This window comes from Anarhichas minor, unplaced genomic scaffold (genome assembly GCF_050575085.1).
Source record: "Anarhichas minor isolate MPS153535 unplaced genomic scaffold, ASM5057508v1 ptg000011l, whole genome shotgun sequence".
In the NCBI taxonomy this organism is placed as follows: domain Eukaryota; kingdom Metazoa; phylum Chordata; class Actinopteri; order Perciformes; family Anarhichadidae; genus Anarhichas; species Anarhichas minor.
The window spans coordinates 8,402,083-8,421,297 of record NW_027466457.1 but is presented as its reverse complement, the minus strand read 5'-3'; the positions used below and the strand labels follow the sequence as shown (position 1 = coordinate 8,421,297).

Below are 19,215 nucleotides of genomic sequence, written 5' to 3'. Positions count from 1 at the left end.
ATTCTGTCTGTATATATAATATTTTTTGTTATATTTTAACTATTGCGGATTTTTACTTTTTTACTTAGTTAATATTCTTTACTGTTTATTATTATTTACTTATTTATAATACTTGTTTTAATCTTGTTTTTACTATGTCCCTTGTTTGCACTATGCTGCTGTAATCCTGTAAATATCCCCGCCGCGGGACTAATAAAGGATTATCTTATCTTATCCGTAAATTAAATAAACACAACTTTATATACACCTGAATATAAACTAAAGTATAGACAGAAAACTATTTTGACAGAGTGCCCCTTACAAGTACAGGGCCAAACGATTATGTAATTTATACTCAATCGTAGAGTAAGTACATTTACCTGGAATCAGTTGCAAGTATTTTATATTATCCAAATTTACCCCAACTTTTTTTCTGCCAGAGTCCAACCATTTGGAAGCAAAAATAAATAAATTAAAATAATGTATTAATACTATATGAATTAATTAAATACAAAAGCAATACAATGCATAGTATTAAAATGTAATATTAATAAAGACTAATATTTATGCTTGCCGAATTATATTGCACCAAATTGTACCAAAATAGGCTTTTTCAAACAAGTTCAACATCATCGTTTATTTTATTTTATCATTAGTAGAATTGGTTAAATTGTTCAATGCATATACTTTTTGACGGAACTGATTCTTTATCCCGTTTTCCAATCGGAACGATTTGAATGAAACACACCGCCTGGCAGTCATGTCGGCGGTGAAGTCGGGACGCTCGCTGTTAGAGTAGTCAAAATTCCGTTTGAAATAACTCATTCAGTTATTTTTATATTCAAGAATACATTAGTTTGAGATTATGTGTTGAAGAAAAGCGAGGTGTCCGTTGCAGTATCGATTTATTAACGTTAAAGTAAGTTTATTGCGGACTTCTCCGACAGGTTTCTTCTTCTTGATTGTTAACGTTAGCTAACGTAACGCTAGTTAGCTAAGTTAATATGATAAAACCGTCAACACATCAATATGGGGTTGGATTACGTTACCTGGCAGAAGGGCGCACGACATTTATTCAGGACGTTGTAGTGAAATCAGCTGAAATAGTTCGTGCTTGCATCTCATACAAAGTGCTTGATATCTAAGTCATGGTAACGTTACTGTTACTGCAGGTCAAGTAACGACTAGGTGGGTTAGTCATAGCGGTAAATACTGTGTAAGTGAGGTAGCACAGTTCTTTATCCTTCTATCTGTGAGATTAATTAGATTAGATCCGTATCTCTGTGCAGGACATGATTATTAATGAGGAATAACTCGTTTCAGTTGGAGCCATGGCATCATTATCAGAGGAGGTGCTGCTGGTGCTGAAGAAGGTTCGCCAGAGGAAGCAGGATGGCACACTTTACCTGATGGCTGAACGGATAGCCTGGGGACCAGAGGGTAAAGACCGCTTCACAGTCAGCCACTTGTACGCCGATATTCGCTGTGAGTACTTGATACCATCCTATTACAATGAATGCTATAATAACGATGTGTTGGGCATGTCCTCAAGCCTTCCTCAAGCCTGTCCTTCATGTGTTCTCTGTACAGGTCAGAAGATCAGCCCAGATGGTAAATCCAAAATCCAGCTGCAGCTGGTGCTTCACACTGGCGAGAGTACCACATTCCACTTTTCCAATGACAGCAGTGCACTCAAAGACAGAGATGCCGCCAAGGAGCTGCTGCAGCAGCTGCTGCCCAAGTTCAAGAAGAAAGCCAACAAGGAACTGGAGGAGAAAAACAGGTGAGACAGAGGTGTTTCAATAGATCCTCCTTAAAGGATACGTCTGGCAATATTCCATGACATTAAAGACAACAGATTCTGTTGTTAAGGCAACAATGAATATTAAAACCTTCTTGAGGTAGGAAATATTGCAGGACTGCTGTATTAGACTGCTTCAGAAACTTTCTGGGATTTCCTTTTTTTTAATACTATGATTAAGTCTTTTCCTGGTCCTGGATGTGTTACAGTAAATCAATACCTAACAGGAAGTTATAAATCAACGCCTTCCTCTTGATATCACCAATGAAGGTCTTAGGCATTCATTATTTACTAATGTGTTAATCTATTCATTCATAATTTACTTCTTAAAATATTGTTATTGTGTTTTCTCCTGTAGGATGCTTCAAGAAGATCCAGTGCTTTTCCAGTTGTATAAAGATCTGGTCGTGAGTCAGGTGATCAGTGCAGATGAATTCTGGGCTAACCGGTTAGGAGACACAAACCACGCAGACTCGTCTTTATCCAACAACAAACAGGAAGTCGGAATATCTGGAGCCTTTCTGGTGAGTACATCAACTCTGACACAACTAGACCTTACATTTTGAAAACAAATATTATCTTAAATTTCCCAATTGATTGAGCATTGATAACTTCCACAGTAACAACATGGTTTTAAATGTAACTTTTGTGCATTACAGGCAGACATTAGACCTCAGACAGATGGCTGCAATGGCCTGAGATATAATCTGACTGCTGACATTATTGAATCCATCTTCAGAACATACCCTACAGGTAAACGATAACATCTTAAAGGAACAGTGTAGAGGATATAGGGGAATTTATTTGGCAGAAATGGAATATAATATTTGGAACTATGTTTTCATTAGTGTACAATGACCTCAAACTAAGAATCTTTATGTTTGCTGAGAAAGAGTCATTCATATCTACATAGTTAGAGGGGCGTCTTCCACAGAGTCCGCCATGTTTCTACAGCAGCCCAGAAGGGACAAACCAAGCACTGGCTCGAGCGAGAGCCTTTTGTGTTTTCATGTTACCTGAAGGGAGGAATGGGTACCAAAACCTGGTATTAAAGTGGACCCCACTGCTGATTTATGAATTATAAATCCGGAGTATGGATAAGCTACGAAGTTACCGCTTCTTTTTAATGTTTTGGTGTAATTTAATATCTCGCTGCAGCATGCATTTCCTCTGCTCTCTGGGTCGGGGCTGAGCTCCTCCAACTACAAGCACACACACACACACACACACACACACACGGAGCAGAGAGGCCGAGGTGAACCAGGTGATGTGAAGAATACTCGAGTTAGTGACAACTACGCTCGTTAATGTTACTGTTTAATAAAACATTTGCAAGTAAAAAGACAATATTGCAAGCAGTTATTAAGTCATGAAAAATAAATGATAAGACTATCGATTAAAGTAGCTCCTAGTAGAAATGATATCCTAATGATACCTCTTGGCCACCGTAGTTCAGTGACATGCTTGGAAAGGGAGGGCTGAGTGGAGGAGTATTCAGTTGGATGCAACCTGCCACCTCATCACTAGATGCCACTAAATCTTACACACTGATCCTTTATGTTAGCAAACTTAGTTATATTATCAGATGCAAAAGTATTGATGGACCAGAAAAAGGCTGCTGCAAGCTCAGATTTGTATTTCAACTAAGAAATACAACAGTGATTTCACTGCCAGAGAGGAGAAATTGTTTTGTGACATCAGCTGTTACCTCTTTAGATAAACAGTTCAGTGCATTCCTGGTCACCTCAGTCACTGATCCTAAATATGCAGCTAGTGCAAATACATTATAATATATTCATGTTGACTTACATTGTACTTGCAGTGAAACAGAAGTATTGTGAAAATGTGCCTCATAACCTGACGGAGAAGGAGTTCTGGACCCGCTTTTTCCAGTCCCATTATTTTCACAGAGACCGCATCAACACAGGAACACAGGATATCTTCTCCGAGTGTGCCAAGCAGGACGACCAGGGTAGGAGCTTTAAAGCGTTTTCACATGCAAATCTCCCATTTTCTAGCGATGTCAGTAAACCGCTAAGCCACAAATCTGTTTTTTAAATCTGTCCCATGCAGGGTTAAGGTCTATGGTGGTTCAAGGAGTGAAGAATCCTTTGGTGGACCTCCTGTCGTTGGAGGATAAAACATTAGACGAGGTGAGTGTTGATGATTAGCCAATCACAGCGACGTCATACTACTCAAACGTTATTTACTTGCACAGCTTTCTTTTCCGTCTTTCTCCTTGGACCTCAAGACTTGGTGTTTTTGTGACGCAGGGTTACGGAGTTTGTACAACATTTCCCTCAACTTCCAATTCGAACCGGACGGTGAAGGAGAGCAGCAACTCTGCCATCATCAAGCGCTTCAACCATCACAGTGCCATGGTGCTGGCAGCCGGCTCACGGAAGGGGTAAAGAAATAGCTTTAGAAAAAGTATAACTTGCTTAATCTCTTAATTTGTTTTGCTAACTGTGTCAGTTTTAAAGGGAAACACCAGCTGACCAAGCCAGTGAGACGAGCAGTACAGATGGAAACTCGAGGGATTCTGACTTCTTCCAGCCTCCTGTAAAGAAGGTGACGATGGCTCTGCAGCTTCAACAGACGTTTTCAAAATGTGTTACTCTGTAACAGACTGCATCACTTTTTTTCTGTTGGCAAACTTCCTTAGGTTAAATTACAAGAAGCCATAGAATATGAAGATCTGCAAACGGAAAACAGACCGAAAACAGTCGCGTTAAACCTCAAGAAGTCCGACAGGTACAGTTTGTATTCTTTGTTCCGTAGAGGGTGACTTCAAATTGTTGACTCTGAATGGCAGCGATTCATGAAACACTTTTTATAGATAGCCAGTGGCTATAAACCGGAATGTCTCTTCAGCACATAAAGTGAATATATGAATTGTTTTGCAGCCCCAATTTTATGCTTTTAAACAGCTGAATTCAGAGTGACGTGTTTTAATATAATGCTTCTCTCTCCCTCTTTTTATTTATAAGGTATGCTCATGGTCCAGTGCCACTTCAGTCCCAACAGTATACGACAAGCCAGGATATCATCAACTCTGTCAACTACATCCGGCACGAGATGGTCAATTACAAACCCAACCTCACTCAGGTTAGATCCCACAGAACACACAGCCGTTGTTGTGAATCAACAATCACTGAGTTTTCTCTATTCATTCACGGCTCACAAGTCCTCAGGTTAAGATCAGGAAGGCTGGTCCTCCAGTCAGATACCTGCAGGTTTCCCACTTCTTTAAAGCTACAGCATTGATTGACATTTTGTTCGTGACTCCTCGGCTCTGATTGGTTGTTTTCTTGGGACGCGGTGCCATCAGGAGAACTCAAAGATGATTCAGACTGTGACAAATTAGGATCTGCTGATTCTCACTCCATCGTGACAATTTAACAAATATAGCAAACTGTTTTTATAAATAATCCAGATTTTCAGTTTTCCTAAAAAGTCAAAGAATATGTAAAAACAACTATGAATGGTGCCTTCAAAGTGTTAAACACAGAAATACTCTCTGCAGGTGTTGTCCAACACAACTGCTAGTTCTGCCATTGCAGCACTTTCTTCAGGTGGCATCCTCATGCAGGCAGCAACGCAGCAAGCCATAAATCGTAAGTGTGTCTTACAACTGTTAAATATCATTATTACTACATATTGTGGATGTTGGTGATCAGTGGGTGAGTGTAGCACATCTGTAGTGTGTTTGATTCCATAAGACTGTGTCTGGGCGTTCTGTAGAGATGGAGGGATTCTAATCTCTTCATTTGCTTAAACCGGAACCAATCGTGACAGATGTTCATTTAAACTAGCAGTACTTTATTTTGTATTCCATCTTTGTTTCTCTTTTCTTTTCAGAGATGGTACCTTCTGAGGTTCAAGGAGAGTTGAGGCATCTTTATGCAGCTGCTGGAGAGTTGCTGAGACACTTCTGGTCCTGTTTTCCTGTAAACACACCATTTTTGGAGGAGAAGGTGACTGATAATAACTTTATTGAAAGGATGTCACATTGTTATTGTCCCACACAGAAATGTATTCCCTCCTTCCCTGTCTTGACCACCAATGACTTTAGCAACAACAACACAATATTGGCACTAATAGCACATACAAATTGAATTATTCACATTTATGTGTGGTTTAAAGGAATATAAAGCACGGTTGCCCATAACTGTAGGCAACAGAGTAAATTCATAATACAAAACATAATGCTGATCAAAGTATTCAAGCCCCTTGGATTCTGTCTTGTTTTATTGTTTTACAACATTGAATCAAAGTAGATGTCAGCAAAACTTTCCGACACTAATCCCAGTGTTTTGTCCATCCATCCATCCATTTTCCTCCGCTTATCCGGGGTCGGGTCGCGGTGGCAACAGGCCAAGTTTTGTGTATTAATTAATTTACATAAATTTATAGATAACCAAAGTGGCTGTCACTAAGCAGTATAATAACTTATAGTATAGTATATAGCTGATGTATAGTTCCTCACCAACACTACAGGGGCCAGTCTCTCTTCATAGAAAGCAGGAAGGGTTTTTTTACCAGATTTTCCTGATGTGTTTTTTTCCTTCAGATTTGTTCTCATCACCTCATAGTTTGTTTTTAAATATATATATATAGGTGACGAAAATGAAGTCGAACCTCGAGAGATTCCAGATGACCAAGCTTTGTCCTTTTCAGGAGAAGATTCAGCGTCAGTACTTGAGTACAAATGTAAGTCTCTGAGCTGTAAATGATGACTCGGTGTCTTGTACCCGGTGGGCCTTGTATTAACGTCTTTCACTCCCCCACAGCTCACAGGGCACTTGGAGGAGATGCTGCAGACAGCTTATAGCAAGTTCCACGTCTGGCAAACCCGTCGCATGTTGAGGAAAACCTGAGGTCCGGTGTTTTGTCAAAGAGAGGACAATGAAGAGATCACAGGATATGGACAAGTGACCTGAGAGGGTTCTCTACTAAGAGAAGAGACCACAGATCACAGCCTGATGGGACGAGACACTCACGGGTTTGATGAGGATGTAGATGAACGCTGCTACATCCCAAACTGTTCAACCGACATCTCGGTCACAGATATCTATCATTTGTTTCTTTCTCTTTTGTTTGTGTTTTCTCAACGGTTGAGAGAATGGTGCCGATAATGGTTAAAGGGGACTTTTTAAAATGGTGTAATATGACCAAATTTCAAATGGACATTCGGAAAGGCCCTCTGGACGACAGGCTGACGTGTGGAATGCAAGCAGAGGATTGCCAACATGCGTTTCATCAGTTTGCAGAGCAGAGAAACAGAGCTCGGCCCTACAAGGAGCCCCTCTGAGCCCCGGGTCGATTTCGTAGGAACAAAGTTCCAGAAAATCCGAAGCAAAAAGGTGACGTGAATATAGCAATACTGTAAAGACATGTCGCACTGAGTGCATTAGTGTATGTGTGTGTGTGCCTCAAATCACACTGTCACTGGTTTGTAATGTCTGCACCTTTTTGTTTGCACTGAAGACAAAAATGTCACTGCATTAAAGTGAGCTTTTTGTTCATGCCACTTTCTTTTTGAAACTTCAGTATTTCATTAAGTCCATGAATTGGTTTTTATTTCAGGTTTTAGCGATAGTTTTTCTGCCGTGGTGCTTTATAAACTACAAGAGAAGCGTCGGATGTTGCCTCTTCTAAATGCGTAGCTGCTTTGGAGAATATGGACGATATGTGTCGTTGTGTCAAAGTCAGGCATTCAGCCAGGAAGTGTCCTCACGTCAGCTGAGTGGAGCCGTGACAGCTCGGCTAGCTGCCCGTCACAGAGACGGCGTGAGACGGACCGCAGAGTTTCTCCACAAATATAAGTGAAGGAAACCAGCGATGTAAACCAACGGTTGGGTGTGGATTTGTAGTCGGTAAGTGTCACGCGACCATTTGGTGAGTTTTAACGGCTAAAAGGTCAATGAAAACACCGCTGTCTTAGCTAGCTAGCATGATTGCTAACGTGTTATTGTAAACATAGTGGCACAGAGGCGCACTGAACTTCAGTCCATAATTCGAATTACCGTAACATATATTTAGCATACCCATGCCCTGCTACTATTGTCTTTAAAGGTTTCTGAGCTGTAGTTTTGATAGAAACGCGAGCATCAGTGTCAGCTGACGGGTCTCGTGATGCAGACTGATTGAATCGCCCCTTTTAGCTGTAGAAACTTAATATTACTGATGTTAATGTGTATTATCAACTAAAACTATAACCATGAAAGGGCCTTAAAGGCTAAGCACGAGAGACAGTTTTAGTACTTTTAACGCCACTCACGTACTGTATGTAGTAGAGTCATGTAGGATATGTATTAGGTACTTTCACTGGGTATTTCCATGTCGTGCCACTTTGTACTTTTACTCGACTCCACCAACTACTTCTGACTGACGTATTGTACATTTTACTCATGTATTTTGACAGATCGAGTCACTTTAACGTGATACAATTTTACATATAGAAAACTCGCAATGAGTTTCTAAAATATGGTTTACACTCTCCAGTATGAAAAATAAGATTTTAAAAAGCTTCACTTAGATCTGCTAACTAAAACAATAAAACGCTCATTAAATGGTTTAACCCTCACATAAGTGGGTTTCCTGTATTGATTACTTTTGATACTTGATCATTTTTTTCAATGTGATACTTTACAACTGTAGTATTTGTACAGTGTATTACTTCTACTTTCACTCTTAAGTAGGGGATCTGAATACTTCCTCACCACATTACAACCATAGAGATTACAACTACATGTTAAACCTGAGGGCTCTGACAGAGATGATCAGTAGAGATCCTCAGGTTCAACATGTCATAATGTGATTAAGGGCAATTTTGTTTGTCAGAGAGCAAAATTCAAGCACAATCATTTGCAATAAACAGCCTTATGAGTGCCTTCCCATGTGCATGTGTGCCCTAGGTCTCTTCAGCAGGACAATTCAGCTGTGTAAACGTTCCTGTTGCAGTAGAGTGTTAACAAATAGAGGGAGAGGTCAGAGTTGACTGTTACTTCTTTTGAGATACTTGTGTCAACTACTTTAAAGCTCAGGAGCAATTATGATCCGTCATTTAGTTTTAAAACATTTTTGTTGCGCACACACATTGATGTATTTTGCCAGCCGTATCTGATTATTCTAATGATCTGCTTAGTTTTGTTTCTGCTTCCTCATACGTTCACCTAAAACCAAAACAAGCAAATCAAAGACAAACTACACGCTGCATTTTGAGCTGAATGGTGTCCTCCGGTCCTGTCGAAAAGGTCTTTCTGGATAAATGAAATGGCCGCTCTAGGACAAGAGGCATTTGAAAATCCGAATGGTACACTGGAGATGATAACATGTTTATTTTTTTAACCAGAGTGGAATGTAAAGTGAAGTCATGACTGGTCAATTTGAGAGGGTAGGTGAACTACTGAAAGTCATGTGATGCCACGCGGCTGAGGGCCGTAGTATGTGAGGAAGCAGAGTAGGGACTCTTGACGTCTTAACGTTGCTGAATGCCGTTTCTCTCTCAGTTGTAGAGGATCACCAGTCAACATGCCTCTGATACCAGTCGTGCCAGAGAACCACAGTCACGTACTGGCAGAGTTTGACTGCCTCGATCCACTTCTGTCTGCTCTCCGTTTGGACTCGGGCCGGCTCAAGGTAGGTTTCACCATCACATGACGGAGTCGGCCTTGTAATTGAATCACACATGGATGATTTATAGTAGCTTATTATCTGATGTCTTTAAAGTACTTCAGAGTGAAAAAAATACTGACATTGTGTTACTATGAACAGTTATTGGGTCTGCACATCCAAAAATGGATTAAAATCCCAACAGCTACACTATGTTATCACCCAAAAATGGTACAGCTACGTGAACAGATGATTAAATACTGTGTCCTCTGTGTTGCAGTGTACCTGTTTGGCAGTGTCAAGGAAGTGGCTCGCTTTAGGAACATCAGCAGGAGGGTTGCACCTGATCCAGAAGGAGGGCTGGAAGCAAAGGCTCATCCTCACTCACAAGGTAACATGTGACTATTGTGGTCTTCTATCCACCGATAAAGCTGCACATAGTAAGGGACATCCATCATGCACTCTTTTTCAGGAGGGATCTATCGCTCAGGTGGCTTGTTGCCCTCATGACGAAGACTTTATCGCTGTTGCAACAAGGTTAGAGTCTCTCCAATAAGTGAAGAAGTCTATCTATGTGTTCGGTTTTGTTGCCCGTGTGTTCACATTGTTGTCTGTGCTCCAGTCAGGGTCTGGTGGTGGTGTGGGAGCTGCAGCTGGAGCGACGGGGTCGTCCGGAGAGAGTGAGTGTGTCCTGGGAGCACAGAGGTCAGGCCATCACTGCACTCTGCTGGGACACCAGCGCGCTCAGAGTTTTCGTCGGGGACACGGGAGGCAAGGTGTCCTTCCTCCGTGCAGGATCCTCCAAGATGGGCAAGGTAGTGACTGCTGATTCAAAGTGGAGATAGTTTGTTTCCTAAATAATAATGTGTATATATACACAGTATGTATATGGATTTTTGGCTTTTTAGTAATTACTGCATATTTGATATTGTTTTCTTTGTGTCTAGGGGTCATCATTCGTTATCTTCCCCGTTCAGACCGTCACCACTGTGGACTCCAGAGTGGTTCAGCTCGGGTACCAAGATGGTCGCCTGCTGATATCTTCCCTGAGCCGCTGCTACCTCTGTGACACAGAGAGGTGAGTACTAGCTGGCTGCGTCTCTATAGGGGGAGAGACTCACAGGGCGGATTAATGCCCCCATACTGGTAAATATTGTCCCTGCTAAAGTGTTCTTTAGCGAGATAGTGAATCTATTTTCCAATTAAGGATTCTTCACTTTTAACAATTACGTATTCTTATATATTTTCTTATTCAAAAGCTACAACTAACTTTGTGTAAGATATTAACTCTCTGTGTCATTTGTACTCGTAATAATGAAAGAAGAAAATGACAATTAAATAAAAAATGTTCCCTGGACTACTCTCAGCAGTGGTGTATTTTTCCCTCTCTACCTGCCTTCAGGGAAAAGTTCTGGCGTGTTGGAAATAAGGAGCGTGATGGGGAGTATGGAGCATGTTTCTTTCCTCAGAACAGGGGATTATTAGTTGGTCAGCCCCCCCTGCTGTACTCCGCCCGTCCGGGGTCTCGAATATGGGAGGCCAGTTTCAATGGTGAGGTTCTGAGCACCCATCAGTTCAAACAGCCACTGGCCTGTCCTCCTCTGCCTCTCATCACTTACAGGTACTGATGGTTCCCACTTTTAAATCGTCGTCTTTAAAAGGCCAAACTCCTAATTTGTCTTTTTTTTCTTCTGTTACCTGCAGAGATGAGCCACAACATTACAACCCAGTGCCGAAGAGCCCCCAGTCAATCGCCTTCCAGAAACTGCTTTATTTTGGGTAATGTTAGTAATAATCTACGTCTTATTATCGTCAATCACTATATTAATCATATGCACATTATTGAATAAAAGGCTAATATTTTGTTTGCAAAAGACATCAATCAAAAAAAAGCCTCCCTTCATTTTTATATAACATCTGCAAGCGAGCCTGTCTCTTGACTAACTGTACACTCTCTATTTTGATGTGTAGAGACCAAAACTTGCTGACCTGGACTGATTCAGCTATTTATATCTTCACACCTCAGAACGGACAAGTGCTTCTGTGGACTGAAGTCAAAGGTGTGTTTGTGCTGCTTCCTCCTAAAGCGGTCCTTTGGAGTACTTAAGCAAACATTCTATTCACAAACACACACAAGCTGTAAATATGTTGATATAGGACCACTAGTCAACAATAATGCAATGGAAAGGGTCATAATATTTAACCATTTTATCATTGCTCATGCAGCCCTTTTGTTCCCGTTTGATTTACTGTAAGTTGATCCAAACCGGCTCTCTGGTTTTGCAGACTTGGTTGACATCGCGGTCTACCGCAACGAGCTCTTCTGTCTCCACGGCAGTGGACGTCTGTCCCACCTCTCCCTGTTATCTGCTGAGCGCTGTGTTGAGCGTCTGCTCCGGAGGGAGTCCTGGCCTCTAGCTGCTCTGGTCTGCTGCATGTTCCAGCACACAATCGCCACCAGCAGGGTAAGATGGCCACTGCCTCGCTAACTGGCCTCGTCTCTGTGGTACCGGACTTATCTGGGCTGAGATATTCGTGTGAATTTCTGACTTCCTGGTTTTTTTTAAGGATAAAGCACATCATATACCTGTGATCCTGAGATGTTTCACCCTGAATGACCAAACCATAAAATGTGCCAGAGCTAGATATGAATCCTGCTAACAGTATAATAGTTTCATTACATAGGTAACAAGTGATTATCTCAGTACCTAACATCATGATCTTCTTAACACAGCAGGTACATAGCCTGATGTTGACCATAGTAGTTTGTGTTAAACATTTCTAGTTTGAAGTAAATCAAGTGTTTTAGAAATCAGGAATCTTAACTAGATGTCTCATGATCTTAGTAGGAGCTCCTCTGTGTTGAGCCTTGCTCATCATTCCTGTTTAATTCAGGCCAGGAAAGCTATTCCCATCGACCGCCTCGAACATCTCAGGTCCCAGCTCAGCTCCAGCACGCACCTGGATCTGACCGGCCAGCTGGAGGACGTCATCACTAAACTGGAGCCTTTGGACTCCGCCTCCAGCAGCCGAAGAAGTAGCATCTCCTCACATGTAGGTTTAAGTAACTTTCTGGAGATAAATACATCGCGCTTTGAATACTGGTCATTCAATACATTTATGATTCTATGAGCCCGTTGTAACTTAAGCACACCGCTTCTGTAAATCCATATTGTAACAAAAGAGTGTGTACTGATATCGGACATATCGTCATCCAGGAGAGCTTCAACGTCCTGGACTGTGGAATCTATCGTGTGATCAGCCGCAGAGGAAGTCAGTCGGATGAGGAGACGAGCTCCCTCATCAATCAGTCCATGTCAGAGGAGGAGCGGCTCAAAGAGTTCAGCTTTGTGCAGGACGACGATCCGGTGGATCCCGGTAAGAGATTGTTAGCTGTTAAATGAACAAATGCTGTTCTTTAAAATTACTGCAATTCAAACATACAAAATTATATTCCCAATTTTTTGGAAGGACTAATTTACATTTGATGAATAAACATATGTGTTATGTTAATATATTGATTACTTATAATAACAACTAGAAGTGGTATTAATATTATAATTACCAGATGGAATCAATTTTAATAGGGTGAGACTTTAATAATACGTTAATTTGTTAAGACATCACAGAGAAGGAATGTCTGCAGAAAGGCTGAATTATTAGGATATTTTTGCATATGAACTAATTTACACAAATAATAATGAAAATCAACACCTGTTTAGTACTATCTTCTTAAAAACACATTTTTTTGTTTAATCTGCAGACGAACAAATGAAACCCCAAAATGCTAAAACTGCACCAATGCTAAAACAACAACTAAAGCCGAAATATACAAACAAGAAAATATTCAAACACGCTGTTGTTTCTTTCTTCACTCCTTGCTTTGTACGTGTGTGTGTGTGTGTGTGTGTGTGTGTGTGTGTGTGTGTGTGTGTGTGTGTGTGTGTGTGTGTGTGTGTGTGTGTGTGTGTGTGTGTGTGTGTGTGTGTGTGTGTGTGTGTGTGTGTGTGTGTGTGTGTGTGTGTGTGTGTGTGTATCAGGAACAAACTCCTTTTCTGCCTCTTCTGAGTTCAGTGTGAAGAGAGAGTGACGTTATTTTCTATTTCATATCTCGCACTCTATTAAAATACCTGACCAATCAAAAACAAAACATGAAGAGGAGCATCTATACATGTGACAATAACTTGACTCTTTATATACTCCTCTTAATCTTTGTCTCTGTTGTCATGCTGATCACATGTACCTGCTTCTGATACTGTCTTGTATGTTTGGCATTAAAATTAGTTTTTGATTTGAAAAACAAAATCCTTTAATCCATAAAGTTGCAGTGCTGTATCAGTGGATTTGCTGTGAGAGCTGAATGATCACTCTGATGTGTTACGATCACAATTATCTCTTTGTCCCGCTGTTAATGTCAAGTTTCTTGTCTTTTTCATTGTATCACACGTATAATCACCATTTTGGTTCTGCTTTTTTTTGCATCGTGCAGCATTTAATTTACGTTGTCGCGATAGTGGTGTCTGGCACCTTTGCTCCATCTGCTTGCATTATGTCCTCTGCCTTTCATCATTCCCCTCCAGTACTCCATCCATCTGTGTTTGTCCTCTGGCTCTTGCCCCCATCTTTATTCAGATCCACAGAGCAGTGAGCGTGTAGAGGCTGAGCGATCTGAGCAAGGCCTGCCGTTCCACCTCCCCCTCTCATTCCGTCCCAAACCCCCCCGCATCGCTCTGCAGGCTGTCAAAGACAGGTGAAGATCCAGAGACATAGAGGACAATACAAGAATGTGTCACAGCAGCCATACAGGCATGACGCTGTCATCTTAGATAGCTTTGAGTTTTATTCAACACAGATTAGATTACTTGTGGATTGTGCTTCTTTTGTCTCGATGAAGATTGAAACTCCTACAGTAACTATAATTATTCAAGAGCAGCTGTGCTTTTAGACGGCTTACTTCCCCTTTCCACTGAAGAGCTACATCTATTTTTTACCATGGGTTCACATTGTTCATCTGTGTAGACGCATGTGGCAGGTTTCATTTCCAATCATCACATTCAGTCATTTGTCATATGTTAATGGCTCTGTTTGCCTTTTCAGGTTGTTAGATCTAATGTGATATCATTGGGTTTTCGATTTTTGTTTTTCTCAGTGTTTCTAGTTTTGTTAAGAAGACAACAGAGAAGATCAACACCCTCCAGATGAACTCTGAGCTCTGGCAACGGCCTGAATTCAGGGACAGCGGACATTCGGAAATGTCAGCCTCAGCTTCCTACTCGGAGGAAATGGACAATGAGTAAGTGGACTAAAACCCCTTTTTTACTGTCAACAGATTTTGGGCTAATATCTTGTTTTGAATAGACTATTAAAAGTAAATCAGATAAAAGTGAATTATATTTGTCGTCACAGAGTTTATGATGAAATGCCAAACTCAGAGGCCGACATGCAGGAACTTCGATCAGCGACAGAGCGAGCTATGTAAGTGCTGTGCACCGTTTTGATAGAATCCTGACCGCAAGATTTCACTGCCTATAGGAGCTGAACTTATATTTACACCTTACATTTTCCCAACATCAGCTCCCAGATCCAAGATCCTTTGGTGCTACTGGATCCATTCTGCCTGGGAGAAACTCTGCAGGACTGGCTGGCGGTGCTGGAGCGAATACTCGGACCTGTAGAGCACAGGTCAGCTGCTGCGGGTGATTCAAATGTGGATGAACCAGGAAAGGAGAGGTGGGATTATCTAAACTCCTGCTCAGAGCAACAAGAGGAGTCTTTGTTCTCGTCAGGAGAACCAACAGAGAGCATCGCAGAGGAGAAGAGAGAAGAGTCTCGTGAGCTGGAAGAGAGAGAGGACCAGTGTGACTCCACTGAGAAGAAGCCAGACGTTTCAAATGGGAGCCCTCCAGACCCTGTCCGAGTGGAGTCTCCCAAACCTGTACCATCGGATCTACTGGCAAATCTCACCCAGCTGGCAACATTATACACAGAGATGAGCTGCTTTAGAAACCAGGAGAATAAAGTATTGGGTTGCACAACTTTCCTGCGCCCTTACTTCTTTCTGCTGGACCACGAGCGTGTGAGGAGAATGTGTCTGCTGTGTTATCAGGATCAGCCGGAGGTGCAGAGCTCCTTCATCGAGGCCATGCTAGGTCAGAAGCTTCTCCTTAAATCTCTGTTCTCGTCTTTTTTTTCCTGTATTTTATTTTCAGATTTCAAATTTCAAGTATCCAACATAAATACTTGCATCTCATCTTGTAACTGTAATTTTAATCAGAGGTCCGTGCATCTCTGATACTCTACTTGTTTTCAAATGATTTGAAAGATCAACTCTTGTCGTTCTCTGTAGGTCTCACTCAGTCCAGTAAGGTGGTGGAGGTTATTCAGAGAGGTGATTTACTGAGATCACTGCGCAGTCTGAGAGAGCTGCAGCCCTGGAGTGCCCCTCCCCTCCTCGCTCACTTACACAGGTCAGTACACGCGTTTCTTTCTAACACGGTCAGTATACTGATATCACAGTTGTGGTTGGACCTTGTGAAGTGAGTTTGCTATGTTATTATCCAGGCTGTATCAGAAGCACGGCGAGGCGGCTGTACGCTCATTTACGCAGTTCTATCCTACGATAACTCCTGCTGATGTAATAACCATGGCTCAACAAAGCCACTTCCTGGCGTACCTGGATAATCTGGTCCAATCACAAACTGAGGAGCACAGGTACATCCTTACTTTCATCTATTTGTCAAGGACAGAAAGATTCTTTGAACTCCTCGTGGTGCTGATTTTTACATTCTTCATTCTTCCTCTAGGTTGTCATTTTTGCAGTCCCTTCTTGAACCAGAATCCCTGAGACAGGATTGGCTGGAGCTGGCACTTACCCACGATGCCCCTCAACGCTGTGATACGCTGAGCTCTGATGGACAGCCCAGGTCTGCTCCTGTTGGTGTGGGGGAAAATGCAAAATGAGATTTATGATCCTTTTTAATTAATTTATTTTAAGGCCTAGAGAGTTTGAGGTCATAAAACTCAAAGTGTGTCTGAATAGATGTGAACTAAGATACTATCATGGGTACATTTCACCTCTGGATTCTATTTGGCCACAACGAGGTCAAATAATACTGTGAAAGTAAAGTATAAGAATGAATGTAACTGTGAATTCATGTGACTCCTGCTGCAGGTGGCATTCTCATTGTTTCAGTTGGGGTTATGGGCGCCTCCTGTCTCTCCTGATTCGTCTTCCTGCTGACCTGTCCTCCAAGCAGAAGATGGCAGAAACTTGCCGCAGTCACGGGTACTTCTAATTTTGTCTGACTCAAGTTATTTATTTTTTTTACTGTTTCTGTTTGTGAGCTTACATCTGGATATTGTGTGTGTGCAGGTATTGGACGGGCTACATCTACCTCTGCTGTGAGCTGCGGTGTCGCAAAGAAGCATTCGCCACCATCTGTCGGCTGGATGACATCAGTCTGATGGAGGAAGCTGATGGTAAAACTTTCAGGCAGAAGCAGAGTTTAAATCTCTTGTGTAATGTGTGTCAGGTGTTACTGAGACAAATACTAAAACATTACATGTGTACGGCATTGAAATCCACGGTGCACTGCTTAGTCCAAACAATGGTTCATCCTTTTTTTTTACACTTGGCGTGTAGTTAAACATCAGTAACATTCCATGATAATGATTTACCTTAGTGACGCTGTCTGCACTCACTGGAGTGGCCTGAATCACCCGACTGGAACACAATCAAACTAAATGACACTGGTTTTAAACATGTTTGCCAAAAAGAAAAAAACACACCATCATAGTCTCTGTACTGTCCCTTTGTTGGTTTCCAGGTGTTGTGCCTCAGACCTTGGAAGAGTGGAAGCTCTTGATCCAGTTATCTCAGCAATGCAGCAGTGCGGTCGACTCAGAGCAGGTCACAGGTGTGAATGGGAGCAGCTGGTCCAACGGCTCGGCAGATTGTGGTGGAAAGATCAGCCCAGAGAACCTGACACTGATGCTGGCCCGAACAGCCGGGCCTGACCGCGCCATGGCCGTCCTGGAGGAGTGTGGAGTGCAGTTGGTACTTTCGCCACACTCCAAACTGGTCTGTGAGCTTCTGAGAGTCACTGAGAAGAGGCAGAGGTGGGTCAGGGTGCCAATTACCAAACTTCAATGAGAACACAAGTGTGGGAAGGAGTTCCCGCACTCCCATTATCAAACTGTTGTTATTATCTCCGCAAGGAGATAATGAGATCAATCGTGTGCACCTCTGCATTGATTTAAATGAGTGTTTTTGTTGTGGGAGGGGTTAGCCAATAGTGGGTTGTATTCATTCAATCAAACATTACAGCAGTGTTTGCTGCAGACACACCCTCTACTGAGGGAACCTTTCTAGTTCAATACAAATCAACCAAACATTATCTATCAGAACCAAAATGTGTGAATGAAATCTGAAATGTCGTTTAAAATCAAAAAGAATTGGTGTAATATGAATGGACTTCATTTGTAGGTATTACAGTTCTATTCTTTTGTTTTCTGTTTCAGAGCAATGATCCAGACGATGCTTGAGCGCTGTGATCGCTTCCTCTGGTCTCAGCACGCCTAAAGAAAGATCAGCTGCAGCTTCTCTACACCAAATAACATGACTAACACTGTATGTAAATCTGCCCAGTAACTGCTGCTGTAGCTGCAACGGAAGTTGTGCACTGTATTATTATTATTATTATTATTATTATTTATAAAACCTTTCCAGTTTAAATTAAGGTACATATCCTTCCAGTGAAAACAGTATTATCTTATTAACTTTTACTTTTACTTAAATGTGTTTTTTGCATGTACAGGACAAAAATCAAGTATCAACAAATGTCCAACCAACTGATATGTGAATAAAAGTTCTGTATTTTTATTTTTTGTTTGTTTGTTAAAAGAACAAAATGTTTCTGTTGGCATGATGATAGTCCAGCCTGGTAAATGTGTGTTTTTCCCATCCATGCACGTCAATAAGATTGGGGAAAAGTCCACATAACGAGCACCCAATAAACACAAGAGTGGCTCTAATCCAACCTGCAGTTTCCTTAATATTTGTGTTTGTTTATTTCTGCACAGCAAAAGCTTAAAAAATATGAAGTTTAAATCTTTTTTCTTTACTTTAAATGATAATGTAATCCCATGTGTCCCTAGTATCCAGTCATATAGATAGTTAGGGTTTATTTCTTAAAGGTTGTGAGAGCATTAAACCTAAAACAACCACCTAAAACAATCCACATAACTAGAAACCATTAAAGATAAGTTGGAAAGGCCGGTGAAATGGCCTTTTATCTTCCTGTATTTCAAGTATTTGTATTTTCTTCAACAGGACATTCTTGCGAATAAAACATTTCTACATTTCAGATCTTGAATGTCACATAAAGTGGATTATGGGTAATGTGGTTTAACAGAGATAATATTAATAACATTGTAATGAAATGGGACTGATGACTCATTTGATGGTATCACACACCTGGAGCATCAAAGGGAAGACGCAGACAGCCTGGTGCTTCACGTGTGAGACACAACCAAACTTTGAGTCACTTCCTCTACCCTGGTTTAACTGAGACCTTTCTGTTCCTTTTTTCATCCTCATCCCTGGTTCTTCAATCATTTCCCAGAATCCTCATCTTCCAGCTCACCCAGCTGTCTGCATCACTGGCACAGGGACAATCAGATTGAACATGTGGCAAAGACAGACACACTTGTAATGAAAATGAAAGATGTACTTTACATGTCATTGTGAAATTCCCTCTGGCTGCTAATTAATAATAAATGAGCCCGTCTTTTCAATCTGCTTTTAAAGTTTCCACTGC

At 41.4% G+C, this 19,215-nt stretch overlaps 2 protein-coding genes across 4 annotated transcripts; both read left to right on the top strand.

Annotated features, from left to right (window-relative positions):
* Window positions 1–730: 730 nt before the first annotated feature.
* gtf2h1 (general transcription factor IIH, polypeptide 1) lies at window positions 731–7,318 on the top strand. Of its 3 annotated transcripts, none has more exons than XM_076089216.1 (15): window positions 731–898; window positions 1,303–1,464; window positions 1,570–1,762; window positions 2,139–2,304; window positions 2,440–2,533; window positions 3,603–3,752; window positions 3,854–3,933; window positions 4,054–4,187; window positions 4,264–4,351; window positions 4,446–4,534; window positions 4,771–4,888; window positions 5,307–5,397; window positions 5,642–5,757; window positions 6,401–6,493; window positions 6,574–7,318. In XM_076089216.1, exons 2-15 carry the CDS (start codon window positions 1,311–1,313, stop codon window positions 6,658–6,660), a joined length of 1,653 nt encoding a protein of 550 aa, XP_075945331.1. In that variant the 5' UTR covers window positions 731–898; window positions 1,303–1,310; the 3' UTR covers window positions 6,661–7,318. The 3 variants fall into 3 exon arrangements, with proteins under 3 accessions (XP_075945331.1, XP_075945329.1, XP_075945330.1); XM_076089214.1 differs by having other exon boundaries at window positions 1,543–1,762; XM_076089215.1 differs by lacking the exon at window positions 731–898 and adding an exon at window positions 971–1,195 and having other exon boundaries at window positions 1,543–1,762.
* A 182-nt stretch (window positions 7,319–7,500) lies between these two features.
* On the top strand, window positions 7,501–18,435 carry hps5 (HPS5 biogenesis of lysosomal organelles complex 2 subunit 2). The gene is made up of 23 exons (XM_076089213.1): window positions 7,501–7,659; window positions 9,295–9,424; window positions 9,678–9,788; window positions 9,870–9,934; window positions 10,020–10,212; window positions 10,345–10,475; window positions 10,800–11,018; window positions 11,102–11,176; window positions 11,369–11,457; window positions 11,684–11,862; window positions 12,293–12,451; window positions 12,616–12,775; window positions 14,030–14,147; window positions 14,547–14,690; window positions 14,804–14,872; window positions 14,972–15,546; window positions 15,744–15,864; window positions 15,959–16,108; window positions 16,201–16,320; window positions 16,569–16,682; window positions 16,770–16,876; window positions 17,224–17,515; window positions 17,918–18,435. Exons 2-23 carry the CDS (start codon window positions 9,317–9,319, stop codon window positions 17,976–17,978), a joined length of 3,360 nt encoding a protein of 1,119 aa, XP_075945328.1. The 5' UTR covers window positions 7,501–7,659; window positions 9,295–9,316; the 3' UTR covers window positions 17,979–18,435.
* Window positions 18,436–19,215: the final 780 nt, after the last annotated feature.